Below are 17,794 nucleotides of genomic sequence, written 5' to 3'. Positions count from 1 at the left end.
TGCTGATCTGCCCTGTTGAGGACAGCGTAAAGTACTTCAGTGCGCAGGCGCTGGGCCTCTCTGATCTTTCCCGGCGCCTGCGCACTGCAGTACTTGGTTCTGCCCTCAACAGGACAGATCAGTACGCCTGTGCAGGAGCCACAACGACAAGAAGCAAGGAAGATGATGACATTGCAAGAAGATGGGAGGCACCGGACCTGCGACACCCATCGGACCGGACCCCCGGGTTAGTATAATAAAACTTATTTTTATCCTCTTGTAGGTCGGATTGGGGGCTTATCTACATTATAGAATGCTGTAGATAAGCCCTGAAAGGCGGTGGCCGCAGCTTATAGCTGAAACACAAGGTGTCAGGTTCCCTTTAAATGTTGCTTTAGACAGTATTGAAAAGCACATATCCGACTGTAAAAGCGTTACAGCTGGGAAGATACTGACAGTGCGCATGTAGCCAACATGGAGGAAGGAGAGAAGCTGCGCGATCCTGTGCTAAGGAAGGAAAAGTGACCCAACCTTGTTCGGCGCATGCCCGGATGTGCGCGCTGACAGGACCGGAGTACGTCATCCAGACGCGACATCTCTTCAGCGGAGGCTCTAACACGCGACATATCACGTGATCTGGAGTCCTGTCACATGGACTCTATTCTAGCCGACGGCACGCATGCCCAGATACCGTACAACACAGACTGGCTCATGCAGGCTGATAAATATGCTGGGGGAGGGAGTTGCTAGAGATGTGGCGTGGACGCGCGGCCCTGGTGGTTGGCTTGGCAGAGCGGATGGTGAAGATGGATGGCGCCCACTGATAGAATGTTACATAGGAGGATGGAATCAGATGTGTATAATAGTCCCACGCATTACATGTGACAAGCACAGGAGGAGTGACTGGTAATGGCCCTGTGATGGCAGCACTGCCCTATAGCAGACTGCTGGGGTCACACAGCATAGCCCCATCATTTCTTCCCATGCCCCAACCACCTTGGTGTAACTGGCAGGAAATGGTGCGAAACCCAAAAAAGTCACAATAGGTTTGCGCAATTGTTACATAAAATCCTGTGACGTGAAGTTGTTTTCTATAGAATCCTGGTGAAAACGCCTTAAGGCTGTGTGCACACATTGAGTAAATGACTGCAGACATTTCTGCGCCGTTTCTGCAGCTCTTTGTAGGTAATTCCACATTTTTGGTGATTTTTTGATTGATTTTTAGTGAAATCAATGGTGGAAAACACTGGCAAGAGCGCAGAGAGAATGGACATGCTGCTGATTGTTTTCTGCACCAAATCTGCAAGTTAAAAATACTCAACGTGCGCATGACGCTTCAGGTTTCTCATTCACATTGCTGGCATCAGGGTTGCTAGGAAATAAACGCACCATGTCTCGAATGTGTGCACAAGCCCTAATGAATCGGCCCCTTCGATTATGCTCAAACAACCATATGCCTCATCTGAGCGCTGTCTGTGAAAAAACTGATATCACATGGATTTTTCAGATTTTTACTGATACATTTCCAATTCTTTAGAATAGGAAACTGATTTTATACATTTTATTAACATGAATAAAAACAAGACAGATGGCATATCAATGATTTTTCTGGACTACTGTCAGATTTTTTATTTTCAAATTCGATTTTTATTGAAATTTTTAACTTGCCAAAGAAAACATAAATTCAACAAACATATTCAAAACATTCAGAACTACAGCCGACCAAACGAATTATATTCCAAAGTACACCACTTAGATGATAAGGTTACAAAGTCCAGAAATCATCGCACAGCAATACTTGAACATAGTAAACTGGGGGGGGGTCACATCAGGACTGAGGGGATGGCTGTGGAGTAGTGTAATTCGTGAAAGGGGGAGGGTAAGGGTGGAGAGATGGCGTAATTGTGGAGTCACACCGGGGAGAAGACCAGAACAAATGGGGGTAATAATGGAGGAGATTGAGAGGCGGTCAAGAGACCAGTGTTGCAGATGGCAGAAGCTGAAAATGTATTACCTACGGATGGACCTGTAGAGAGGAAAGGTTAGAAAGGCGCCCCAGTGAAACCATTTGTTAGCAATTTTGATCCTTTCCTCCTGTATAAGAGTAATCAGCATTTCCATGCATTGGGTGGTGGCTGTTTCCAAAAACCATTCCTCTGGAGATGGAATATCTGAAGATTTCCAGTGGCGGGGATAATTGTTTTAGCTGCTTGAAGCAGATGTCTTAACAGCTATTATTTTTTTGCTTCAGGTTTTTCGGGGACTACCACTCCGAGGACTTCCAAAATCACTCTAAGGACTCCATCCCAAAACAATACCAGGGCCAGACAAGACCACCAGGTGTTGGGCCATTGTGGCCTCTTGCGCTCTGCAACACCAGCACAAGTTAGAAATATTTGGAAACCATTTGTGCAGAACTGAGGAAACCCAATACACCTGGAAAAAATGTTAGAATTTGTCTCTTGGATTTTGGTTGTGATGAGTGATTTATGGGAGAGATGGAAACATCTACTCCATTGTTTGTGAATTTCAATTGTAGCTCAGTTTACCAGGCTCTGCAAAAATGGGCAAGGGAATCCAGCTCAGGAATTGAAAGTAGTTTGTATAAAACTTAGATTGCATGTTCCATATTTGAGGAGAATTTGCACAATTTTTTGAATGCGGATAGGGGACATGCAAGATCTCTTCAGTGTAAAGAGGGAGCGAGAAAAGTGTTGGAGTTGGCTATATTCAATGTTTTGATGCAATGTGGGAGTTTTACGCCATAAAATGGCTGAGAAGGTGAATAGAGTTTCCTGGGGAGCAACTTGATACAAGCGTAGGGGGGCTTTTTTTTTTCTAAACCCAAGATTATCTGTTATAGGGATTAGGGGACTTTGACAAATCAATTAATGGGTCCTTGAAGTTGCTTGAGTATATGTATCTAAGTGTGTGATTGACACTAAAGCCCCCGTTACACACTGCGATATCGCTAGCAATATCGCTGTAAAGTCACCGATTTTGTGACGTTACAGCGATATTACTAGCGATATCGCTGCATGTGATACTTACCTCCGACCGGCTCCCCCGCTGGTTATCGCTGATCGCGCGAGAAGCTGCTGGACCATTCCTCGTCGTCCACTTCCTGCGGCGCTTCCTGTGGCGCCGACGAGCGACGCGTGGAGCCGGGCGGGAGGACGCAGGATCGCCGCGTCTGACAGGTAAGTAGCGATCCTCGTCCCCAGCGATGTCGCTGGTGAGATCTGCCTGAGTGGCAGCTCACTAGCGACCACCTAGCGATTCACCAGCGATCCTGACCGCGTCATATCGCTGGTCGGGGTCGCTGGGTGTAACGGTACCCTAAGGCTAGTTTCACACTAGCTGCCAAACGCATACTGCGCACAGCCTGCGCCCCCAGTGATAAAGATAGAGGATGCAGGGCGCATGCAGCGTCATGCGCCGGTAGGCGGAGCTACCGGCGGAGGTGCGGCCTTGCGCAGGCCGTCGCTGCGCTCAAAAACGCTAGTGTGAAACTAGCCTAAATGATGATAGTCGGTTAATAAGGGGCCAAATCCATGGTAAAGAAGGGATGGAAAAGGAGCAAGTGTCTTGAGCGATTTTGACCCAGAGCTTAGGGGGAAAGCAATGAATCATATAGAAGATTCAAGAGTGGGTAGCCACCAAATAATATCTAAGGCAGTCTGGCATTCCTGTACCTCCAGCATCTTTAGGCCTGGTTAATATGTTGGTTCTGATTCTGGGACGACACGAGGACCACCAAAAATGACTGCGAATGCATTGAATTTTGTGCCAGAAAGGTGAAGGACTGTGTATTGAGATGGTCTGGAAAAGGTATAGCAACCTTGGGAGAATTGTTATTTTCCTGAAGTTGATCCTACCAAACCAAGAGAATTCAGTACGGTTACATTAAGTAAGTTCCCTATCTAATCTGGATAAAAATAATTCAAAGTTCATAGTGAACAGCCTGGATAGGTCGAAGGGAAAGTGTATGCCCAAGTAGCTGATGGTATCACCTGCGGGCCATTTAAAAGGTTAATTGCCTTCAGTGTTTTAATTATTATTGACAATAATGAGATGTTGAGGGCTTCGGATTTGTCGGCATTTATTTAAAAATGTGATCCTTTCCCAAATTTGTCCAATTCCACCATTAATGAGGGGAGAGAGATATGTGGGTTAGAGAGAGAAATCAGAAGATCGTCTGCAAATAAAGAACATTTGTACTCTTGACCCTTGATCACAATACTGCGAACGTTAGGGACTATCAGATGATTTTTTTTATATACATTAATGTGAATTTTGAGAAATTTGATTTTATACATCAGTTAAAGGGAACCTGTCACCTCAGGAAACGTTATTTACCTGCAAATATGGAACTAATCTGCACGTAAATAGCATTACAATACTGCCCTGCAACCTTACTGGAAGTGTGCCTATGGGGAGAAAATGAATTTATTTTCTCCTTGGAGCCTCTGGCTTTTAGTCATAGGTGCAGTTACAGTCACCGCTCACTATACAGCGAGCTGCAGCTGTAAGCAGGCCCGAGCATTTTGATTGACATATCACTGTACACAGATGCACTGCAGAGATGGCTGTCAATCAAAGCACTGTGGCGTACTAAGAGCTCACAGTATAGTGAGCAATGTCTGTATCCGTTGCCTGCACCACCCCATGACTTAAAGCCGGCTGCTTCCAGGAGGAAATAATTTTCTTCCAGTAACTGCACTTTCCCAGTCATGTGAATGTTCTTTTAGTAACGGCGCCAATCTAAATCTAACACACCGCACCGTGGTTAGCGCTGACACAGGAAGAGATTTCACCGTTCTGCCGGCAATAGGGTCGCTGCACCCTGTGATTCGCTGCACTGATCAGTTAACTTGATCAACACGCTATTGCATCTGAGGAAAAATAGATAACAAACTGATCACAATAGGAACACAGATAAAAAATGAATGAAAATAAAATCTAGCAGGCTGATGAAAAATGATTTTTCTTATACGAAAAAAACAAATGAATGTCTGAGCGAGACCTTATCGTAGAAGCATTGTGGATGAGAAATACCAATATCTCTATCAAAATCTGTGGAGAAATGTGATTTGACCAGCGTTGCGGATTTTAAATCATCATCTAAATTTATACTGTGGATTTCACCCTTTGCAAAGCATAGACCGATGTGTGAGGCAAATTCACGGCATTTCCTCTTGTACTGTAAAATCTGTTGTGTTTTTTTTTTTTTTGTTTTTTTTTTACCAGTGTGGATTTCCTGCCGTGGAACATCTGCAGCAGAGAAGCCCTGTGGGAACGTACCTTTAAAGAGGTAGTCTAAGTATCTAATATTAATGACTTCTCCGTGGGATCAGTCATCAATATTTGACTGCTAGGGGTCCGACATCTGGCTCCTCCACTGATCAGCAGGTATTAGCTCTGGCTGAAGGAATAGCAGCTGATCTGCAACTCTTCCCAGTGTCTGCATCCAGAGCTGATCTGATATTGATGACCTATCAGAAGGTCAGTAGGAAATTAAATGCCTACTAACCTTAGAATCTCCCTCTTACAGGACCTATCTAATACTATATAATGATAATGCCATAAAGTAACGGGGGACCTGTTTATTACATACGGTACATTTCTACTGAAGCCAGATCCCATACAATATGATTGCATGTATATGACAAGCACATGGGGCCCGATTTATTCAGACTGTGCATGCCAGTCTTAATGATGAACGTGCTGGAGTAAGATGTGCCCAATTCACTGTAGGCACACACAACTTAATGAATTAGATGCATCTGACAACTGGCAGAAATATCACGACAGGAGTAACATTTCTGGCCTTATCTATGTCACTCTTATTCCCTCTTAATTGTAAAGTGCTGGGGAATTTGTTTGCACAATATAAATAACATTATTATTATTTCTTTGCAGTATTGGCCATGAAGTAATCTACTATTCTGTCACATGACCACAAGATGGCAGCAACAGCCACGTATTTCATGTGAATACAGCAGTGATCAGTTGCAGCATGCGGACACTATGGAGCAGTAGTGGTTAGGAGCTTTATCTGGAGCTGCTGCATAGTGCAAAATACACAGCTCAGACAATCACAATGCTGTAAGTAAATGTGCCCTTTTCCAGGAATTCTGTATTTTGTTTGTTACTTTTTTGTGGTGATTATTTTCCCCATTTTCAGCTACTAAAATGGTGAAAAACACAGTATAAAAAGTTGCTCATGACAGACTTTCCAGCTCTTTAGGGTTGTGGATCATTTGGCTCAGTAAGGCCTCATTCACACGTCAGTATCTTTGATCAGTATTTCACCAGTATTTGTATTTCCCAACCAGGAGTGGAACTTGCAATGAAAAACAATAATCGAAAGATCGACACCTGTTCTATTTTGGAGACACCCCTGGTTTTGGCACACAAATACTGATGTGTGAATGAGGCCTAAGAAGAGGTCTCCATTTAATACTACTACTGTTCACACTGTGTCCCCTGTTCTGTGGTGACTCCCTCTTCACACTCAGCATGTAGCAGGCATTGCTACCCCACATAATTGATCAATTGTTCGCAACACGTGTGGACTTATTGTGTTAGCAATAAATATTTATTCGCTATCACCAGTGGTTGGACCCACTACAATAATATGAACAGGGTCCCAATGTCCCTTGTGTGAAAAGAGAGGTGGTTCGCATGTGTGGCCATTGTTACATTCACAAAGGGGATTTTTAGACCCAATTTTCATGATCGCGAAGAGGCAAAGCAGCCAAACAAAGGGCATAACTATCGTGGGTGCGGGGGTTGCAGTCCCAGGTTCTTAAAGAGAATCTGTCACCCCATTTTTGACTATCAGCTGCCGACACAGCCATTAGGGACTTATCTCCAGCATTCTGTAATGCTGTAGCTAAGCCCCCGATGTAACCTGAAAGATAAGAAAAACGAGTTATATTATACTCACCCAGGGGCGGTCCCGGTCCGGTTTTGGTCCAATGGGTGTCGCGGTCCTGTCCGGTGCCTCCCATCTTCTAATGGTGACGTCCTCTTCTTTGCTGCCTGTCGTGGGTCCTGCGGAGGCGCACTGCTCTGCCCTGTTGAGAGCAGAATACTGCAGTGGGCAGGCGCCAGGAGAGGTTACATTGGGAGCTTATCTACAGCATTACAGAATGCTGTAGATAAGCCCTGATGGCGTTGCCAGCAGCTGATAGTCAAAAAATGAGGTGACAGATTCCCTTTTAAATCCAAGGTACTCTTAGTATGCACCTGTTCACACCTGATTTCTGTTGAGAAGTGACGGTCCATCTTTTGATATCCCGGTTCTGTTGATAAATCTGGCTCCGGTGGACTTTGCATTGTCATCACAACATAGCATGATGATGTTCATAGCTGGCATGTGATGTGATTTAACCTCATTGATACTGGTCATAATAATGCAAAGAAAACCTGAGAACACGTTTCTGCAAAACTTGTACTGCATGGAAACCTCCGTGTGATAATCACTTTTTATTATTTTTATCTTAATGTATGAATGGGATCTGTAAAAAGCTTGTGTCATACTACAGCGTAGTACTGCGCCGCTGGCCCTGATTCATTAACACTGGCATTACCAGTGTTAATGAACCTGGCCACTGGAGTGAAATGCACCAAAAGGCGTACTCCTCTTATAGGTTTTGTCCAGGTTTGGCACGTAAGTCTGTCGTCATTCTATGTGACTGCATACTTGTGAATCCTCATGGTGTGTGCTGTAAGGATTCTCTAGTGCCGGCGCCAGGAGCAGGAGGTCATGTGTCTGCAGGTATGCAATATGCACACTTTCGGACACATTTTGACTAGACCAATAGTTCAGCCATATGCTTTCAGCTTTAATTTGAGGAAGTCAGTTTATTTTAAGTCTGATTATCTGCCTAAAAGGACATGTCATGTGCCATAAATGTCATTTTTGTACCTAGTGTTAATGTTATTCTCCTGATTTTGGCTTTGTTGTATCTCTGTTCCTGAAATATGGCTTTTTCTTGCCTGTTTGTGAATCCTGTCTCATTAACCAAGGAGGCAAAACCTCATTAAGACACCCACAGAGAACTGTTGAACATCACACGGTCACACACTCAGTATTTATTCACTATTTTACCTCAGTATTTGGTGAGTTTTTTACCTCAGTATCTGTAAGCCAAAACCAGGAGTTTGTGATAAATACAGAAGTGGTGACGGGTTTCTATTATACTTTTCCTCTGATTGTTCCACTCCTGGTTTTGGCTTACAGATACTGAGGTAAAATCCTGAATGTGTGAACATCGACTTACCTTGGCTAACAAGACTAGATTTACATACGGTACAAGGAACATGAGGCCATACCTCAGGAGTGGAGAAGCGGAGGAACAAAAAAACAACATTAACTGATTTAGGAGAACAGCAGCAATGTGGGTATTTCCCCCCCCCCCCTGTTATTATGCATGACATCAAAAAACAAAGAACTGCATAAAAATTAGGCTTTTAGAAAATTTCACTTTAGGCCTCTCCAGTGAAGTAGAATTGTGCCAAAAGAAGCAACATTTTTTTTAAAGTCGCAAATCATACCTTTGCTCTAACACCAGCAACACTGTTTATCGGTATACAAAAGTGTCATGTAAGGTGCAATGGATTGAAAAATGTAGTGTTTGTTATAGGCAAAAAAGGCTGCAAATTACACCAGATAAAGTGTGCAAAAATAATAATAAAAAACCCACGTCCACTGCAACACTCTTGTTCGCAGACCTTTGAACAGGTTAACTTCTAGTAGAGCTTAATTTACACACCTCTGCCAACTTGATTTGACCAGCACATTCTTGCAAGATTAAAAATGGAATAGCATTCCTTTGTTTTCGAAGCTTAACCAAAATGTTAAAAGCTGTGGATGTGGGAAACTGAATGTTATGCTTTAAAACAGGGAGTGGATGAGCTGCCAGTTAGGCCTGTTTCACACTTCCGTTTGTGACCATCAGGCAAAATCCGCCGTTTTGCCAAAAAACCAAATCCAAGTTTTGCGGATCCGTTTTTTTCCCCATTGAGTTGCATTACCGGCGGATCTTGACGGATGGCCATCCGTTGGATCCGCTTTTTTGCGGATCCGCCAAATTTTGGCGGATGGACCATGCAACGTTTTTTTGTGCTGCAGGATCTGTATGTTATAGTGCGCATGCCCGGAGGAAAGAAGTCAGCCGGAAATTTAACCCTGAAATCATCTCCGACGGCCAGATTCTCTCTCTCTTTTTTTTTCTCTCTCTCTTTTTCTCTCTCTCTTTTTCTCTCTCTCTCTCTCTTTTTCTCTCTCTCTTCCTCTCTCTCTCTCTTTTTCTCTCTCTTTTTCTCTCTCTCTCTTTTTCTCTCTTTTTCTCTCTCTCTCTTTTTCTCTCTCTCTCTTTTTCTCTCTCTCTCTCTCTCTTTTCTCTCTCTCTCTCTCTCTTTTTCTCTCTCTCTCTCTCTCTTTTTCTCTCCTCTCTCTCTCTTTTTCTCTCCTCTCTCTCTCTTTTTCTCTCCTCTCTCTCTCTTTTTCTCTCCTCTCTCTCTCTTTTTCTCTCCTCTCTCTCTCTTTTTCTCTCCTCTCTCTCTCTTTTTCTCTCCTCTCTCTCTCTTTTTCTCTCTCTCTCTTTTTCTCTCTCTCTCTTTTTCTCTCCTCTCTCTCTCTTTTTCTCTCTCTCTCTTTTTCTCTCTCTCTCTTTTTCTCTCTCTCTCTTTTTCTCTCTCTCTTTCATATTACCATCTTGTTTCAAAAAAGAAGCCCTATCCTAAGAAGTAAATATTGTTATTTTAGTAATAATGCTTATCATTGCCGTGAGTTCACTCCTAGAAGGGAGCATTCCAAGTCATAGCAGACATGCAAATAAACATCACGTTCTTCTGGGCACTATTCATACTGTTTAGATGAGCATGGATTAGAAAAGCTTTCACTTGGAGATGAAAAGTTACACAAAAAGCCAGCTTAACATGGAAGCATTAGATGTTCTAAGAACTGTTGTCAATAAATTTAGTATATTAACCACATTTCTTTTTCTTTTCTGTCAAGTGCTTAGGAATAAGGTTGCATGTAGTCATCAATAGATTTCAGTCCAAACACAGACCGCAATACATGGACTGACTACGGGACTCTCAACCCGAGTTTGCACTGTCTTAGGCTATATGCACACGCTGCGGATTGGTCTGCGGATTTGTATCTGCGGAACCGCAGGTAAAACCGCAGGTAAAATGACCAGCGGATTGGCCTGCGGTTTATCACCTCTACAAAGATGGTAAACCGCAGCAGAATCCGCAGAAAAGAAGTCACATGTCATTTCTTGAAGTCACATGTCATTTCTTTCTGCGGATTCAAAACCGCAGCTTTTCCGCAGTTAAAAATCCACAGCATTTGCACAGCAGATTGTAAATCACATAGACTTACATGCTACTGTACACTGTCTGCAGAACTGCTGCAGATCCGCAGCGGATCCGCAGTAAAAACCGCAGAGTGTGCACATAGCCTCACTCTCTTTTTTGTAATATCAGTGGAAAAGTAAGGGAAATAAGTGTCTGCTTTTTCAAATTTTATTTTTATCTTATGACCACAAAGGATCACTAAAATGCTGTAAGACAGCAGGAGGCAATGTCCTGAATGACAGATGTGTGTCACCAAGGCAGCTGGCCTCAGTAATGTAAAGTCTGTACCAGTAACACTAGGTTACTGAGAGGAATTATTTGACTGGATTTTGGATCCAGGATTTAGAAGTAACCAAAAGAGTGAGTGTGGGAAAGATCATTCCCATGATCCATCCCAGGGCTTACAGGCTTAATAACAGCAGCTGAGTTTGCTCAGCAGAGTGGATTTGTGTTGAGTACGAATATAGCTATGTTTATTTGATGAACATGTTTGGAGCTGCTATGTCCTCGAACACCAAGGCTGGTGAGGCTGCCAAATTTATGTTATTTCACTGTGCCTGAAGAAAAAGACTGTATTGTATTCATTTTGTACTGAAGAAAGGCTATTTTCATTTTGGAGCTGTGAAGTTTATGATGGACAATAAACTACTTTGTGGTCTCTTGATATAAAAACCCTGTGCCTATCCAAATAGCTACCAGAGAGTTGAAACCCTACAATCCATTTAAAATTTTGTTCTCCACACTATAACAAATATTTTTAAATATTGGACACTTTTTTTTTTTTTTTACTGGGGCGGGGCTTGTAACAACAAATTTGATAGTAGCATATTTATTTTTGACCTGATATTTTTATTAATTCATTTTACTTTACACATTTTCCACCCATTAGGTAATAAAAGACCTTTAAATATTTTTATCTTCATCTTATTTCCCTTGTAACTGGGCCTGTTATTGACAGCTCAGTCGTCTAATCTAGTGCAGGGGCTTAGTGAGCTGTCAGCTCAGCATTCCAATCTGAGACTGGGAGGTGCTGAGCTTACTTCAGGTGTTCTCTGTTCTTAGTGATTACCCAGGTATTTTAGCTAACCGGTCAGTCCCAGATAGCTGCCGGTAGTAGCTTTCAGTTCAGTGGTGTGTTTTCTCTGCTCTGAACTCAGACATTCTGATCTTTTGTTGCTGAACCCTGAAATTGCCTTTTGACTACCCGTTTGTATAACCCCTTTTGCCTTGACGTACTCTGACCTTGGAATTGTGACCTGACTATGCCTCTGTCTCTTCCCTTGGTTTATGACGTACCCTCCTTTCTCTTGACCTCGGCCTCCCTAACTACCTTTACTCATGGCTTGTCTGTGAGAAGTGACTCAGCGGCAATGGTATATTAGCTCCAGTTATAAGGGAAATGCAGCTTTCTAGATGCATAGAGTAGTCTGTGTCTCCCATAATCCAGTAGCACCTGCGCTCTCACTATACACAGTGATCACATGACTACTGTGTATGGATAAGGAAAACTGCTGTCAGCGATCAAGAAGGCACAGATGGTAATAAACAGTTTATGCCTTCTCTCAGTGAACTCTGGCTGTCTCTCACAGACAAATCCCCGCTCCCGCAGCTACAAAATCACGTATACAATGTCACTGCAGAGTAGGAGCAGGACCGAAAGGATGTTTAACGTCTATGAGCAGTCTGGAAGCAGTTACAAAGTTTTTTGTTCAATTTTTAAACACCAGCAGTTGTCAGTTGCCATAAAAACCTAATTGTCAAGGAGAATAGGCGGAAAGAACCCACTGCTGCCAGCAATTTGTGAGGGATCAACATTCTTCCGCCTCCAATCATCAGAACAATTATGTAATTGACTGATGAGTGATGCACGAAGCTGTTGTTGTTTCCACTACTAGGTCAGCTATTGGTAAATGCCAAGTGAGCATATAATATATAAACATCTGATTCCAACTCATGGAAATAAAATATATACCCCGTTACGGTCACTACCAACTCCACAATAACCAAAGTAACTAGCTGCCACCACCAATCATTTCTACAGGTCATTTGGACGTGTGTTACAGATAGTGTATTGCTTCAGGGGTACGGTGTGACACTGAGTCTTTTCTCACGGACAAGCCGTGATTCAGGATAGTCAAGGAGTTCAAGGTCAGTAGACAGGAGGGTACGTCATACACAGAGAGAAGAGACAAAGTCGTAGTCAGGTAACAGTCCGAGGTCAAAATAATGGGAGGATAGGGTATCAGAGCAAAAGGATTAGACAAACGGATGGTCAAAATGAGGTCCAAGGTCAGGCAGTAATAGATCAACAACTAACGCACTAGGCACAGTGAAAGAAACCAAACAGAGCTAAAGTTACGACTGGCAGCTATCTGGGACTGCAACCCAATTAAATAGCTAAGTAACAAGGGAAACAGAGCGCATCTGGCGAGAGCTCAGTACCTCCTGGTCTCAGATTGCATGACAAAGCTCTAAATAAAAACACAGCTCAGCACACCACTGGACAACTCAGCTGTTAATCACTGTACAGACAGCTCAGCATGTCCCTGAACCAGACTGCATGACTGGGAACCAGGATCTCTCTTTAGGTCTGTATCCCTTCCGGTGGTTGAGGTACTGGAGCGAATTCCGGACGTTGCAAGAGTCAAGAACACTCTGTACCTCATACTCTAAACCAGGGTTCCCCAACTCCAGTCCTCAAGGCCCACCAACAGATCATGTTTTCAGGATTTCCTTAGTATTGCTCAGGTGATAATTGCATCACCTGTGCAATACAAAGGAAATCCTGAAAACATGATCTGTTGGTGGGCCTTGAGGACTGGAGTTGGGGAACCCTGCTCTAAACTGTCATTAACAGCAACTGAAGAAGGTGAGGATGAGGATGACACCACAGAGGGACAAACTCCTTTAACAGGGATTTATGTAAGACATTATGGATGCGGAGAAATGAAGGAAGCTTCAGCCTAAAGGCCACCTGGTTGACCACTTCCAGAATTTCATGGGAACTGATGAATTTTGGTCCCAACTTCACCGACGGTACCTTAAGTTTAATGTTTCTGAATGACAGCCAAACCCTATCCCCAACCTTAAAAACAGGACCTACCGAAATTCTTCTATCGGCCTTCCAGTTTTGGCAAATCTGAGTAGTCCCAATACTCTTTTAAACCTCCTTCCAGACATCCCCAAGTCTCTGCACAGGGACTTCCACCTCAGAAAATTCAGCACTAATCCTTGAAAGCTCTCCAAAATGGGGATGAAAACCATAATTACAGAAAAATGGCAAGGTTCAGCAAGAGGTAAAAACGAAGACCAGTCCTCCTGCTGAGCTGCCACAAAACACCTTAAATTTGTTCCACAGATTGATTTGTCTTACCTGTTGGTTTCAGGGCGATAAACAGATGAAAATGAGAAGTCAATCCTGAGTTTACAACAAAAAGCTCTTCAAAATTTAGAGACAAATTGCACTTGCCTATCAGACACAATGTTAAGAGGCACCCCAATGTAGCCCTGCATTGATAATCAACCTGGAGAATGTCTCTGCATTAGGTAATCCTGACAACGGAACAAAATGAGCTTGTTTGCTGAATTGGCCAACCATCATATAGATAGCAGTTTTCCCATCAGCCAGGCAAATTTGTGATTAAATCCATAGACAAATGAGTCCACGGTCTTTCTGGAATTGGCAATGGAGAAAATTCTCCTGCCAGCCGGTTATGACACACTTTACCACATGCACAGACTTCACAAGTGGATGCAAAATGTTTAATGTCATTATGCATGGATGGCCACCAAAAAAATCTAGCAATGGCTTTCTGTGTAGCAGTAACCCCAGGATGACCACGCAAAATGGAATTGTGAAACTCCTGTAACAGACACAATCTTAGGTACACAGGCACAAGTAACTTGGACTCTGAATTAGAAGGAGCCAACGCCTGGACTTTACAGATCTCCTCTTCCAACTCTGAGGCTACCATAGAAGCCACAATATCCTTAGGAAGAATTGAGAACGGAGGTTCCCCAGGGGAAACTGAATCAAGACTGCGAGAATACAAATGCACAATTTTCAAATGTCACAATTTTAAGATTTACAGTGGGTACGGAAAGCATCCAGACCCCTTCAAGTTTTTCACTCTTTGTTTCATTGCAGCCATTTGGTAAATTCAAAAAAGTTAATTTTTTTTTCTCATTAATGTACAATCTGCAACCCATATTTACGGGAAAAAAAACAAATGTAGAATTTTTTGCAAATTTATTAAAAAAGAAACTGAGATATCACATGGTCATAAGTATTCAGACCCTTTGCTCAGTATTGAGTAGAAGCACCCTTTTGAGCTAGTACAGTCATGAGTCATCTTGGGAATTATGCAACAAATTTTTTCACACCTGAATTTGGGATCCTCTGCCATTCCTACTTGTAGATCCTCTCGAGTTCCGTCAGTTTGGAGGGTGAACGTTGGTTGCCATTTTCAGGTCTCTCCAGAGATACTCAATTGGGTTTAGGACCGGGCTCTGGCTGGGCCAGTTAAGAATGGTCACAGAGGTGTTCTGAAGCCACTCCTTTGTTATTTTAGCTGTGTGTTTAGGGTCATTGTCTTGTTGGAAGGTGAACCTTCGGCCAAGTCTGAGGTCCAGAGCACTCTGGAAGGTTTTTATCCAGGATATCTCTGTAGTTGGCTGCATTCATGTTTTCTTCAATTGCAAACAGTCGTCCTGTCCCTGCAGCTGAAACCCCCCCCCCCCCCCCATAGCATGATGCTGCCACCACATGTTTCACTGTTGGGATTGTATTGGGCAGGTGATGAGCAGTACCTGGTTATCTCCACACATACCGCTTAGAATTATCAAAAAGAAGGTCTATCCTTGTCTCATCAGACCAGAGAATCGTATTTCTCATAGTCTGAAAGTCCTTCATGTGTTTTTTAGTAAACTCTATCCGGGCTTTCATATGTCTGGCACAGAGGAAAGGCTTCCGTCGGGCCACTCTGCCATAAAGGCCCGACTGGTGGAGGGCTGCAGTGATAGTTGACTTTGTGGATCTTTCTCCCATCTCCCTACTGCATCTCTGGAGCTCAGCCACAGTGATCTTGGGGTTCTTCTTTACCTCTCTCACCAAGGCTCTTCTCCCACAATTGCTCAGTTTGTCTGGATGGCCAGGTCTAGAAAGACTTCGGCTATGCGCACACGTTGCGGATTCTGCTGCGGATCCGCAGTGTTCCTGGCCCTGCGGGTCCGCAGCAGTTTCTGCTGCGTTGTACAGTATCATTGTTTCCAATGGTAAAACCAAAAACGCTGTGCACATGCTGCGGATTTTTCCGCGGGTTACAATCAGCAGCATGTCAATTGTTTGTGCGGAATCCACTGCGGTTTCACATCTCCTCCATTGTAGAGGTGTGAAATCGCAGGTAAACCGCAGGTCTTTTTGACCTGCGGTTTTTCCAAAATCCGCGTGGAAAAATCTGCACTACCGAAAACTACGTGTGCACATAGCCTTCTGGTGATCCCAAACTTCTTCCATTTTAGGATTATGGAGGCCACTGTGCTCTTAGGAACCTTGAGTACTGCAGAAATTCTTCTGTATCCTTGGCCAGATCTGTGCCTTGCCATAATTCTGTCTCTGAGCTCCTTGGCCAGTTCCTTTGACCTCATGATTCTCATTTGATATGACATTTAGGCTAAGTGCACACGTACCGGAACTCTCGCGGAAATTACCGCGAGAATTCCGGAATTCCAGTCCGCGGGAAAATCGCATTTTAAATTCCCGCGATTTTCCCGCGGAAAAACTAGCATTTTGCAAGCGTATTTAGCTTGCAGAATGCTAGCGTTTTCCAAGCAATCTGTAGCATCGCTTGGAGAACTGATTGACAGGTTGGTCACACTCGTCAAACATAGTGTTTGAAAAGTGTGACCAACTTTTTACTACTGAGGCCGCCTATGCAGCATCAGTAGTAAAAGATAAAATGTAAAAAAAAAAAAAAAAAAAAATGGTGTTATTCTCACCCTCCGACGTCCCGCGCATCCGTTCCCAGTAATCCTTTGCGAAAATGCCCGCGATGACGTCAGTTCTCGCGGGATCGCGACGTCATCGCGAATGACCGCGAGGCGTCGCGATCCCGCGAGAACTGACGTCATCGCGGGCATTTTCGCAAAGGACTACTGGGACCGGAGCGTGAAGAGAAGCGGGAAGGCTGCGCGGGACGTCGGAGGGTGAGAATAGCAATATTTTTTATTTTAAATTCTATTTTTTACAGGGATATGGTACCCAAAGCCCGGAGGACAGTCTCCTCTCCTCCGGACCGTGGGTACCATCCGAAATTGTTCTGCTTACTTTCCGCATGGTGTGCACAGCCACATGCGGGAAGTAAGCGGAACAATGCATTCCTATGGGTGCGGGATCGCCGCGATTCCGCAAATTAATGAGTATGCTGCGGTTTTTACCGCAAAGCGATTCCGCCGCGGTAAAAACCGCAGCATTAGCACAGCATTGCGGAATCCCATAGGAATGCATGGGATGCTTATTTTTCGCGTTTTCGCGGCAAAATCGCGCGGTTAAAACCGCCGCGGAAACGCGAAAAAAATGCAACGTGTGAACTCAGCCTTACTGTGAGCTGTGAGGTCTTATATAGACAGGTGTGTGCCTTTACAAATCAAGTCCTATTTGTTTAATTAATCACAGCTGGACTCCAATGAAGGAGTAAAAACATCTCAAGGAGGATCACAAGGAAATGAACAGTGTGTCACTTAAATATGTGTCTGAGCAAAGGGTCTGAATACTTATGACCATGTGATATTTCAGTTTTTCTTTTTTAATAAATTTGCAAAAATTTCTACATTTCTGGGTTTTTTTTCAGTCAAGATGGGGTGCAGAGTGTACATTAATGAGAACAAATTAACTTTATTGCATTTATCAAATGGCTGCAATGAAACAAAGATTGAAAAATTGAAAGGGGTCTGAATACTTTCCGTACCTACTGTATATTTTTAAAATATTTAGTTAACCATGTATTATTTCTTTTACACTGCACAAATAATTGGCACAGGGGCCAACTGGGGAATTTACCTGTTCCCCTGTAGCCTAGTAACAGCCTGCTGACAGCTACAGTTGTGCTCAAAAGTTTATATACCCCGGCAGAATTTTTCCTTTCTTGATCTTTTTTGAGAGAATATGAGGCCCGGGGGGAGTCAGGCGCCCGGCAGGTCAGACCATGTTATCTCCGAACCGCGCCGATTCTCGCGGGATAGTCCCATTTTTGACCCCCCCCCCCGCATCCCGCCACGTTCCCCCATGCACCCCATCCTCGCCCTCCCAGATAGAACCACCGCAGCCCCCCACAGCCTGAAAAGAAGTCCTAGGCTGTTCTGTCTGTGGCTGTTCTTTGCACAGGACCTGATATGAGGTCACAGGAGGGGAGGAGTCAGGGGTCACATGATCAGGGGCCTC

General features: G+C 43.7%; 1 protein-coding gene and 1 long non-coding RNA gene across 5 annotated transcripts in view; one reads left to right on the top strand and one right to left on the bottom strand.

Moving 5' to 3' along the window:
- AFG2B (AFG2 AAA ATPase homolog B) overlaps positions 1–656 on the bottom strand; it is a 32,999-nt gene extending 32,343 nt beyond the window's left edge. For 2 of the 3 annotated variants that reach the window (XM_073568475.1, XM_073568477.1), the window contains exon 1: positions 436–581. In XM_073568475.1, the coding sequence (XP_073424576.1) occupies positions 436–444 (9 nt within the window). In that variant the 5' untranslated portion in view covers positions 445–581. Of the gene's footprint in view, positions 1–435 lie in introns of all 3 variants that reach the window. The other variant, XM_073568476.1, reaches the window with a different exon arrangement.
- Positions 657–668: 12 nt separating this feature from the next.
- LOC141084076 (uncharacterized) overlaps positions 669–17,794 on the top strand; it is a 49,193-nt gene continuing 32,067 nt past the window's right edge. The window contains exons 1-4 of one of the 2 annotated variants that reach the window (XR_012230925.1): positions 669–885; positions 2,231–2,426; positions 5,230–5,293; positions 5,902–6,087. This is a non-coding gene — a long non-coding RNA (uncharacterized lncRNA). The remainder of the gene's footprint in view (positions 886–2,230; positions 2,427–5,229; positions 5,294–5,901; positions 6,088–17,794) is intronic. The other variant, XR_012230926.1, reaches the window with a different exon arrangement.

This window comes from Dendrobates tinctorius, unplaced genomic scaffold, assembly GCF_039654945.1.
Source record: "Dendrobates tinctorius isolate UK_male_01 unplaced genomic scaffold, ASM3965494v1 ptg000022l, whole genome shotgun sequence".
Classification (NCBI taxonomy): Eukaryota; Metazoa; Chordata; class Amphibia; order Anura; family Dendrobatidae; genus Dendrobates; species Dendrobates tinctorius.
The sequence above is the reverse complement of the archived record's forward strand: the minus strand, read 5'-3'. Positions and strand labels throughout refer to the sequence as shown.